Source organism: Mya arenaria, chromosome 10, assembly GCF_026914265.1.
Source record: "Mya arenaria isolate MELC-2E11 chromosome 10, ASM2691426v1".
NCBI classification, from domain to species: Eukaryota; Metazoa; Mollusca; class Bivalvia; order Myida; family Myidae; genus Mya; species Mya arenaria.
In genome coordinates, this window is record NC_069131.1 from 14,891,514 (window position 1) to 14,904,406 (window position 12,893).

General features: G+C 33.5%; 1 protein-coding gene across 1 annotated transcript; it reads left to right on the plus strand.

Moving 5' to 3' along the window:
* The first annotated feature begins 617 nt into the window (after positions 1 to 617).
* On the plus strand, positions 618 to 5,916 carry LOC128204364 (complement C1q-like protein 4). Its single transcript, XM_052905780.1, has 2 exons — positions 618 to 720; positions 5,501 to 5,916. The coding sequence occupies exons 1-2, from the start codon at positions 618 to 620 to the stop codon at positions 5,914 to 5,916; spliced, it is 519 nt and encodes a 172-aa protein (XP_052761740.1).
* Positions 5,917 to 12,893: the final 6,977 nt, after the last annotated feature.

A 12,893-nucleotide genomic window follows, 5' to 3' on the forward strand; every position in this document is an offset into this window, starting at 1 on the left:
TATAAAGCAAAAGGTGATAAGTACAGCTTTTTTGTTTTGAAACGTTGTATTCGACTCTCGTCGACTTTTGCAGATTTTAAAATCTAGGAAGCGCTTCTTTGAATATAAATATGCAAAAATCCACTCCATTTAATCATTAGTTACTGCATCAAAATGCAGTTTTAATTACCATTTGTATCGTTTCGTGTTGTCTCTTAACCGTGCAGCATTTTGACTTCTATGAAGACTGAGAATAATTTGAGAAAATACGGTATTCATTTAGTATCCTATAGCTGCTCTTAAATATATTTAACGATTATTTTCTCATTCGCGAACATTCAGCGAACTTGTCAACTAACAGCAACACCCACTGAATGCTCGTTACAGAATGACTGTAATACTTCAGTTATTGTTACTGGTCAGCGTGACCATGGCTTCCGAGCCATCGTGTCCAGCATGCTCCAAATACGACTACGAGGAAAAGGTGCTCGAGAGAATGATCCGTATGGAGTTCGCTTTTGAGAAAGTATTAAAGGACAACAAGGCAGTGAGCGAAACTGTTGAGGAGGACCTAACGCGGGTCAGTTGATGCCCTTAAGGATCAACAGGAGCAAGCAGAACGCAGACTGGTTTCGCTCATGGAGGAAGATGAGAGAAACCAGTCCAGCACACTGGAGAAGATAGTTTCCGATTTTAACACTACATTAGAACAAACTATTGCCGCCTTCAATGATATGAAAGGTTAGTTCAGGTTTTAGCTTTTATGGACTTTAAAAATGAAGTGGTGTGAGAACGTTTAAACGAAGAATGAAATAAGTTCGGATGAATACTCATGAAAATTATTTCATTTCGCTTTGATCATAACTATCCATTTTAAGAGAAATATTCCTGAGCTGACCTTATATCAATTAACTGTCGTAGCGCAAGGTTATGTGGGAATCGTTGCTATCTTAATGCCAGTCTGGAAAAACCGATTTAAATATGTTCGCTTTAGGCTAGAAACCACTCACTCACGTTGTAATTTCCCAATGTTAATGGTATGATGTGTTTTGGCTATATCTCCAATGACAGATTCATTAGAAACAATCAAAACGATACATTGCCTTAAACAATTTCAAAATGGTATCTAGATATCGACAAATCATTTCATCTAAAAACCTGCACCATAGAATACCAAGAAAGATTCTTGTAACCATGAGCATAAAACCGGTTGGTGTGTCCTGCTCTAAAATATAGATATATGTGTGTAAGACTTTCCCACTGTTCTCTCAATATATCAGCGTTTAATAAACAACATGACATTGATATGATATGTCTTAACCATATCTCACTATTTTGTAGCATGACATAGCAGTTTTTTTATCAAGAAAACAGCATGGTTGTCCATCAAGAAACCCTACAATTTGTTTATTATGAAACCTCATTGTTTACATTTACAGATCATTACCCTGTTTGATTGAAAATCCATTTGCCTGCCTTTAATTCATATAATCTGTTTTTCTTCTTTTATTATCGATGTTAAAAACACGATCATCTGCCCTAAATTAATCTATGATGTAGTTTGGACTAATTTGACCCCACGCGAATGGGAAGATTCTTCCTTCAGGAAATTATCGCAAAATCGAAATGTACATAATTGTTAGCCGCACATTTTATACATTATATTTTAAAGTATAATGGTATTGTGACGAACCAATAAAATACAGCTTGTAAAGCTTTTAAATATATTTCTGAAACTTATGCAAGACCGTTAAAGATACTAGCCACTCACTATAAGCAATATTTTACGTATTTTTAATTTCGAGTTAATTTCTGAAAACTGGTATACGAATAGAATAGCATATGCCCAGTAATGGTCTGCATTTACCTTTTCAATATTGGGAACAGTTTTGAAACTACAAGTCTTAAAAATATACCACTGACGTCAATTTTGAGACATCTGTCATTTTTTGCGTTCCCGTTACAATAACCGATATTTTCACCAATTCTTCGCTCACCGCTATGAAATTTCAACCTAACGTTCGTCTTGTGGTAACGTTCAACGACATATATTTTTCTTTCTTATTATTTTCGTTTTTTTAATTTTCAATTCACTGAAAAACGTCAAATTTCACGGGAAAAACGGCGTCGTGTTTCGCTGAAAAAAGTGCGCCTTTCGTTTAATTTTTGATTTTTTTTTAATACATGTATTCATTTTTTATTACAAATCGCTGAATATCAAGAAAAGTGTAACTTACCGACTTTGTTTTGGCGCAATTTCAAATAATATTACCCCTGTATCTGTTTCTTATTCAATACGTATTGTATTAAAGCGTTTACCATGACGTTAATCGAACTCATTGTTTTTGTTAATTTAATGGTAAGATAATAAATTTTAGAGTGTCTTGTTTAGTATTAAACTCTGATAAGTTGTATGTAAGGGATATTTGTAAGGCGCTAAATAACCAACTTTATACACCGACAGATGTATTAAATCCGGCGGCAATTTAATGAGAGGCTTTCTAAATGATTTAGCAATCTCATTTGCCGAATAAGAATAATTTGATTATACACATCAACAATGTTTCAAGTCATGGGACTATGCTGATTAGTGCTTTGTTTTTTTATATATTCATATACAGTAATAACACCACAACAAATAGTTCAACTACTTTATCAGTTACCATTTTTTTCGATAGAAATCAGCATAGATCTGCAGTTAAAAGGCTCTAGACTAAGCAAAAGCATAGTAAATTCAGCGTGTGACATTCACTTTAATCACAAAACATAACATACAAACAAAAAACAGACATTCGACAAAAATCTACATCGTAATAAGCACAAATGGATCCATGCAGTAGATGTGGTGCAACCGCCAACCCCCCCCCCCCCTCCCCCTTAGCAACATCCAAGTTTATTTCTTTTTGTCATTATCGGAGCAAAATGTAATAAAATACGCGATAATAGAGGTCTGTGATTTGGATCTTAGTTTGATGTAACCAATCGGTTATCGTTGTATAAAAAACATACAATTAATAAATTCAATTTAGTAAGGTGTAACTATAATATGATTTACTAAGTTTGGTATTGAATAAAACCATTGATAAACTTTAAACGAGGGCTATTTGTTACACAACGTTTTGGGGATTCAGTTGTTAACGTTTAAAATTGATAGGTCATTCTTCGAACAGAAAAAATGACTCATGGGGTCAATATATAACGGGGTCGAAACTGAATGTTACACCGGCGTTAATGTAAAACACACTAAAGTATTAAAGTGACACTCTTATTCAAAATCAATACATACACATGTTTAACAAACATCAATTTTGATTGATTAACCCTTACTACTTACTAATTAATAAATTTATGCAAAATATTATTTACTGATAACAAGATTGTAACCTTGTATTTTATTGTAGAAAGCGAGAAAATATTAAAATGATTGGTGAATGCTAAATGATTTACTGTAATCTACTATCGTCTCATAAGGTTGAAATACCGTGTTTTATGCACATTTCTTTCAAATTAAACTCGGTATCCTTAATAAGAACCACTGTTTTCGATATTGTGTTTAACCTTTAAGGAATATTAAAACAATATTATTAATTGCGGTAAATCGTATTTGGGAGCAAGAGTGCATCTTTAAGCATTGCGTATTGTGTTTTATACTTGCGTTTTACACTGATTATAAATGATCACATTGGATCGATTCTATAATCTCATCTTATAAAGGGTTGTTATAGTTCACACACACGCACTCACATGCACGCCCGAATACCCCCCTCATGCACGCATCCCAAACACACACACACGTACGCACGCATGCACACACGCAGCACACACACACAGTACGATAAAATATATGTTCCAAATAGTTAAAATGATGATATTAAAGTTAATTTTATAAGTGCAGTAAAATGCTGTTTTATTTTGATAATCAACGCATTGTTTGTTGTAACGCATAACTGATATTCTGTTTTCCTGACCTTATCACGCACTCAAAGTCTCTTGTGCGTACAAGCAATTTTATGAAACAACTTTAAGCGGTGCATTCAATGTCCATGATACAGAAGCCAACATAGCAACCTTATCTCGCACTCAAAGTCTCTGCCGTGCGTTCAATGCGTGTGCGCGCGTGCATACATACCTGCATGTGAGAGCGTACATGAGCGTGCGCCCGTGTGTATGTGTGTGTGTGTGTGTGTGTATGTGTATGCGTGTGCGCTTACATGCATGCGTGTGCACGCGTGTTTGAATGTGTGATGGTGAGTGGGGTGCGTTTTAACGCGTGCGTGCCTTAATTGTACCTGGGTGTTTGTGCGTGAGTTTGTACGTGAGCTATAACCACCCTTAACACAATGAGCTTATAGAAACAATTGAATCTGTTCATTTAGGATCAGTGCTATACTGATTTGACAATGTTTAATATTCGGAATTCAACAGAAGAAAACAATGTTAAATTATAAATTTAACAAAAAAAAACAACAATAAATGTAATAATTATTTGTCAGTGGTTTATACAAAACTCTTATGAACATAAATAATATTTTGATTAACGTCGTGTTAAACATTTTAATACAATACGTATTGAATTAAAAAACAGGTATATGGGTTAGATTATTTGATACTGAGCAAAAACGAAGTCGGTAAGGTACACTTTTCTTGATATCAGGCGATTGGTAATAAAAAAATGAATACATGTATTAAAAACAATCAAAATTTAAACGAACAGTTTTTTTTTAATTTAAAAAAGGCGCACTTTTTTCAGCAAAACATGACGCCTTTTTTTCTCGCGAAAAATGACGTTTTAGACGAATTTAAAATAAAAAAAACGTTATATAAGAGAAATACAAATATGTCCGTGAACATTTTCACAAAAAGCACTTGATGTTGACATTTCATAGCGGTAAATAAAGAATTGATGAAAACATCGGTTATTGTTGCTGGATCGCAAAAAAGACAGACATCTCAAAATTGACGTCAGTGGTATATTTTGGAGACTCGTAGTTTCAAAACTGTTCCGAATATTGAAAAAGTAAAAACAGTCCCTAACTTGGCATATGCTCTTCTATTCGTAAACCAGTTTACAGAAATTAACTCGAAAATTCGCTCAGGGTCGCATTCCACCTTAAGTTATTATTTTTAAAAAAATGATAGGGAATGAAAATCTATTTTGCTGACAATTTAAGTAATGTTTTGAAAAATTGAATTGTATAAATACAATTATATCAGAATAAGTTTATCGCATTAGCTGTTTAGTTTTATCATAAAAGTAAGAAAAATTGAAAAAAAATGTTTTCAACATTATATCGAGTGTGAGTCTTGTTAAATATGAACTGATTTTATATATCTTATCTACAAAATGAAAGGCAAAATAAGAGTTATCAAACTAAAGTCTTCATTTTGCTACGCCTACTTCTATCCTCTGATAAATAACTAGCACTTTTATCATTTCGTAACAATAATGCCAAGTAAAACTATCCACTCTCACAAACAAACTATAATTGATATCTATAAATATATCACAATCGTTTTTCAGACCAAATCGCTACTCCACTGGTGTACTTTAACGCTCACTTTCCACAGACCACCAGCCTGTCTACAGGTAAGGTGATAGTGGACAAGACAGTGGAGAACAACCACGGAAACGGCTACAGCGCCACCACGGGCAAGTATACCGCTCCAGAACGGGGTCTCTACTTGTTCTTCATGCACACTTGTACATCATCAACTAAATATTCTTATCTCCAGATAGTGAAGGACGGGTCAGTCCTCATTAGAAGTGTACAGTATGAGAAGGAATCTCTTTCCTGTTCTAATAGTCAGGTGTTTGTTCAGCTTGATGTAGGCGAAACTGTCTGGGTACAATGTTCCAGTGGGAGCTCAAGCAGACAACTGAATGAGAATAGTTCGTACCGTTGGACCAGTTTTGGTGGTGCTCTCATTCACAACTGAAGAGCTTATTTCATTGCACATAACAAGCTAAAGGGCAGAAAAATACTATCATTACGCGAGTTACTTTTGTTATAATTTACCGTCAATGCTTCAACAAGAGCCGCCACTGTATGCCAATATTTCCTGCCGATTGTAGTATAGTATCTCCCTTGCAGTGTATCTTCTTTGTTGTTTGACAGACGAAAGCAGTTGAAAATAGATAATAGTTATATTTTAAGAGTGCTCCTCTCCTCATTAAGATGTATATGTAATTGAATATGAAATTTGAAATCATTACCCCCTATGGTAATTGTTTTTTGACGTGATGCTCGGACAAAAAACATAAGTATGAAAATTGAAAAGGGCAATAACTCTAACGGTATCGCAGGCTGAACGGTTACTCAGTACTCCACCCACTAAATCAGACCTACCTTATTATGACGTTTCATGTTTATACCTTTAAGACTTTGGGAGTATTGCCTTATAAAAATTAAGTATGAATATCAATTTGCTTTAAAATTATGCTTTACATCTTTATTAAACTAACATGAAAATTCCAATCTAGCTCCAAATTAATTTTCTTGACCATTGTATATACATATTACAAGACAAATACCAACTGAATATGCTATTTTACAACATTAAAATCCAAAATATGAAAGTTTACAGGCACACATTTTGTTTTGACCTGAGTATCTTTCCCATGCTTGCACGAAAGTAAAAAAATACAGGACGTAATAGGATGGCAAACTTCTTTTTAATCTTTTATCTTACCGCGATACAGCAACAAAGGGATTATTTTGTTCAAAGTTTCTTCAACTTACCTACAGAAAAACATGATGATTACAAATATCTATACATTGATGTGAAATCTAGTTATAATTTTTCAAACTTTAGAAAACTATCTGGTAAGGTGAAACTTCTTCTGGTTCGTTTCCCGCCTGTAGACCAATAGGACATTGGTTCGAGTCCTATTTAAGGCGTAACATTTTTTATAAAAAAAAATTCTAAAAGTATTTATAATATATATATAAAACTATTTTTAATTTAAAACTGATCGCATGGTTATATTTTTCAAAAGAGTCAGATAAACCACTACCTCTACTACTACTACTACTACTACTACTACTACTACTACTACTACTACTACTACTACTACTACTACTACTACTACTACTACTACTACTACTACTACTACTACTACTACAACAACAACAACAACAACAACAACTACTACTACTACTACTACTACTACTACTACTACTACTACTACTACTACTACTACTACTACTACTACTACTACTACTACTACTACTACTACTACTACTACTACTACTACTACTACTACTACTACTACTACTACTACTACTACTACAACAACAACCACAACAACAACAACAACTACTACTACTACTACTACTACTACTACTACTACTACTACTACTACTACTACTACTACTACTACTACTACTACTACTACTACTACTACTACTACTACTATTACTACTATTACTACTACTACTACTACTACTACTACTACTACTACTACTACTACTACTACTTCTTCTACTACTACATATTCTACTACTACTACTACTACTACTACTACTACTACTACTACTACTACTACTACTACTACTACTACTACTACTACTACTACTATTACTACTACTAATACTATTACTACTACTACTACTACTACTACTACTACTACTACTACTACTACCACTACTACTACTACTACTTCTACTACTACTACTACTACTACTACTACTACTACTACTACTACTACTACTACTACTTCTACTACTTCTACTACTACTTTTAGTAGTAGTACTACCACTTCTACAACGACTTCTACTACTACTACAACTACTACTACTACTACTACTACTACTACTACTACTACTACTACTACTACTACTACTACTTCAACTACTACTACTACTACAACTACCTCTACTACTACTACTACTACTACTACTACTACTACTACTACTACTACTACTACTACTACTACTACTACTACTACTACTACTACTACTACTACTACTACTACTACTTCTAGTAGTAGTACTACTACTTCTACTACTACTACTACTACTTTTACTACTACTACACTACTTCTTCGGGCTCAGGCCAATACTGCTAGCCTTGGACAAATAACTCGGCCAATATGAAATCACATAATTAAGAAGTGCAGTCAATTGAGAAAAGGGTTGTGTTACAGATATCGAATATTCTCTTAATCGCACACTATATCGTTTCTAGAATACGTTATTGAATGTTTTCGTATGCGCGATGCACAATCTGTATTACCCAAATACAAGGTCATTAACTCTAGTATTGCACCGGCTTTCGTGTTAGGATTTTAAGACCTCGTAGAAATGTATGTTTTATACGATTTGCAAAGATTTGTGTTCAAATATTTCATTTTATAATTTCGATGTCGGCATTAATTTGATCAGTGATACGAAATCTGCAAAGCATTATTTGACTTGGTATTCAAATTAAATATTTCCAGAAGACATAGTTAAAGTTTATGACTGTTATGAGTTTAATTATATGTTGGAATTTCATACACCACCCATGATATTTCGTAGTGTCGCTTGATAAATATTTAATTGTTTGATTTTCTAGATTTATAAACAAGTTAAAACGAGTTTAAGCAGCTTGGAAGAATGACATAATCAAGAAATATTATACGATTCAAGGCTTCCTTCTCAACTATACGTGATTATTTTATTATATGCTTATGTATCACTTTTCTAATTTTTGCGCATTGTTCCCAATGTAAATCTTTTGATTATGTTTAACTTGTTTTATTAAAATGCATATGGTTTAAACCAATAAAGATAAAAGCATACCAATGTTAAGTTTATAAGGTCAATAATACAATGACATCTACAGGAACAAGCCAAGTATCTAGAACGTCAACTATGAACCCTGTTTAGAGGCACAAGGTCAAGGGCGACACTGACCGAGAGACACAAACGTACATAAACAACAAACAGGCAACACACTCATCAATATAGCTTTACCATGACTATTACGAGACTAGTTTCTTTCTCTTTTTTAGAGTCGTCAGGCTTGTTTTCAAAATATTTTCACAGTTTTTATTGGTTAAACCCAATGCGGAAACACTCATGGTTTATGTATGAAAAAGTTATCAGCCAATACATCCCAGAAGAAATATCTTCTTAGGTAAAAAATCGGACATATCAGCTCTTTTAAACATCATAATTGCAACGTTAGACGTGTTTTGAATGTAAATCACACATGTTGACGCTAAACAGAGGTGCTTTATCACTTTTGTAGCATTAAATGGCAGATTAACATTATATTTGATAGATATTTCATTCGGGATAAATGATAACTAGCCGCCCATCTGCAAATGCCACATCGAACCGGGACAAGCAAAAATGGGTCGTATATTAAATACGACGTAATTTCACCCACAAAATGACGTAATACTTTGTTGTTAATGACAAAATGACTGCTGTTTCCTTATATGATATGTGTAATAAAGGTAAAGGGTGTATCTTTAAAACATATAATTATTTTTTTATTTTAAAGTTATCAAATAGGTTGCTCAAACTATAATATATACATATAGTATGAACTAAAACTGATGGAATTCAAGACAATACGATATTATGACCCATTTCTGCTTGCCGCAGCTTCTATATATCTGTTTATACCAACATTGCAGGCCTGCAACATGCAGTAATCTTTTTATCTTGGATGGGGAATACTTATACAGTTTCTGGTATAAACTTTTCCACGCACATTGCAACTACCGTAATATTGCTTAAAGTAAATCTGAAATTTTATGACGAAAGCCCGGTTTTAAAATTTACAGTTCACATTAGCATAAAACACCCCGTCGTTAATAACTTAAACCAACGATGAACTTGCGAAACCAAATATGGTTTAAAACTGATTCTACTTTTTTTAACAAAATATCAATCATAAAGTTCAATAACCACCTACATAATATAATTGTCTGCTATCGCCTAAGCTGTTTAGTTGATATAATGCGAACCACGAGTGCATGTTTAGAAATGTACGGGTAAAATCTTAAGCCTAGATTTCATGTAATCGTAAAAAATAAAAAATAAATAACAATGTGTTGATGATCCAGTTAACAAGATTATAAATCAATCCTTTTAAATGGTACTTGGTTCTCATAAATCCGCGGGCAATACATATCGCAAAATACGGTTGTCCTTAATCAACTCCAGTGTAATACGGCCGTATTCCAATCTGTTGACGTCGCGTTTTAACAAGTGTCATTGTGAAATGTTAAAATGACGTCAGAAAAGAAAACGGCGCGTCATTGAAATGACATTTATAATTAAATCATGTATCTTTAAATTACTAAAACCAGTACTGTATAAAATAAAACGGTTAATAGTATTGCGTTTTGATCCGCAATGTCGTTTCCGACTCTCGTGGACTTTTGCAGATTTTGAATTCTAGTGCCTCGTGGAATAAGAATCTGCAAAATTCCACTCCATTCAAATACTACCACCCGAATCAAAACATAGTTCTAATAACCCTTTGTATCTTTTCGTGTAATCGCTTTACCTTGCAGCATTTTGACTTCTATGAGGAAAATTTGAGAAACTACGGTATGCATTATTATCCTATAGCTGCACTTAAATATATTTAACGGTCATTTTCTCATTCGCGAACATTCAGCAAACCTGTCAACTAACAGTAACATCTATTGAAAGAAAATGACTGGACTACTTCAGCTGTTGTTACTGGTCAGCGTGACCGTGGCCTCCGAGTCATCGTGTCCAGCATGCTCAAAATACGACTACGAAGAAAAGGTGCTCGAGAGGATGATTCGCATGGAGTTCGCTTTTGAGAAAGTGTTAAAAGAAAACAAGGCCGTGAGCAAAACTGTTGAGGAAGATCTAACACGGATCAAGGAAGAAACGTTTACACGCGACCGTTGATGTCCTTAAAGAACAACAGGAGCAAGCAAATGAAGACTGGTTTCGCTCATGGAGGAAATTGAGAGAAACCAGTCCAGCACACTGGAGAAGATAGTTTCCGATTCTAACACTACGTTAGAACAAACCATTGCCGCCTTCAATGATATAAAAGGTTAGTTCAGGTTTTAGTTTTTGTGCACTTTAAAAATGAAGTGTTGTGAGAACTTTCAAACTGAGAATGAAATAAGTTCGGATGAATACTCATGAAAATTACTTCATTCCGCTTTGATAATAACTATCCATTTTAACAGAAATGTTTCTTAGCTGACCTTATATCAATTTCCTGCACCCCATGTCGATTCATAAAAAAATGGCCACAAGGGGCGCAGCTAGTTTTCACTTTCTGTCTATACGGGAAACTTGTCTTCAGAAATCATTGGCACGTTTTAAACAAAAACCAACACACATGTTCCAAAATATTATTATCATCATCATTATTATTATTATTATTATTATTATTATTATTATTATTATTATTATTATTAAAATAATTATTATTTTATTATTTTCATTTTTATAATAATAATAATCATAATAATTGTAATAATACTAATAATAAGTATTATTATCTTATTATTATGATTATTATTATGATTATTATAATTATTATTATTATTGTTATTATTTATTTATTTTATAATTTATATAATTATTATTATTATTATTATTATTATTATTATTATTATTATTATTATTATTATACGGAAATATTTTAGTTTTACTTGCGACATACGGATGAGCATCGTTCAGTTCTTTTTCTGATTATTAACTCTGCCCAATCTTATTCATTAATAAATAACTTCATATCATCAATTTATAAAATAAAAAGTTTTTATATAATATAAGAAGATACCAATTAACACAGTTGTAGTAATTTAAAGTGTTGTAATTGAGTGTTTATGAATGTCGCAAAAATGAGACCTTCATGTGACAGAAATGTATTTAACCTCAAACTATAAACTGTCGTAGCGCAAGGTAATGTGGGAATTGTTTCTATCTTAATGCCTTTCTGGAATTGCCGATTTAAATATGTTCGCTTTAGGCTAGAGACCACTCATTCACGTTGTTATTGCATCCAATGTTAAAGGTATAATGTTTATTGGCTATTTCTCCAATGACAGATTTAAAGGTAACCATCAAAACCATACATTTCCTGAGGAATCAGTCACTCTAAGCTTTTTTTACGAATTCGTAAGTGGACAGATTTGGGCGATCGAGCGTGCTTCCATCTCTTTAACTTGACTTGTTAACTTTTGATAGTGTCAGACTAATTAAACGCTATCAAACTAACGTCTTTAGATTGCCACGATAATTTGTATCGTTTGATAAAACATAAAAAATCTCGCACTTCTATCAATTCGTTACAATAATGTCAAGTTTACGATAATAAAACCAACTTACTGAAACCCTTCAATTGATATTAATGAATATATAACAATTCATTTTTCAGACAAATCGTTACTCCACTGGTGTTTTTTCATGCCCGCTCTCCACTGACCAACACCCTGTCCACAGGTGAGATGATAGTGTACAGTGGAGACCAATCTTGGAAACGGCTACAGCTCCACAACGGGAAAGTTCACCGCTCCAGCACGGGGACTCTACTTGTTCCTCATGCACACATGTACGCCTCCAAATGCAAATGCTTATCTTCATATGATGAATGAAGGCTCAGTCGTCACGGGAAGTGCACGGTACAAAGTGGGCCATTATACCTGTTCTAGCAGTCAGGCGTTTGTACAGCTTGATGCCGGGAAAACTGTCTGGGTACAGTGTTCCTCTGGTTCAAAACTGTTTGAGGATTCTAATTTTTGGACCTCTTTTGGTGGGGCTCTCATTCATAACTGACGTGCTTAGATCATTCTTCATAAAACGCCAAAAAGCAAAAAAAAATACAATGAAAGTGGAAGTATATTTTGTAGTGATAAATCAGTTTTAATATGATTATTACGTGAATTATTTTGTTATCATTAACCGTTAGTATTACTGGAT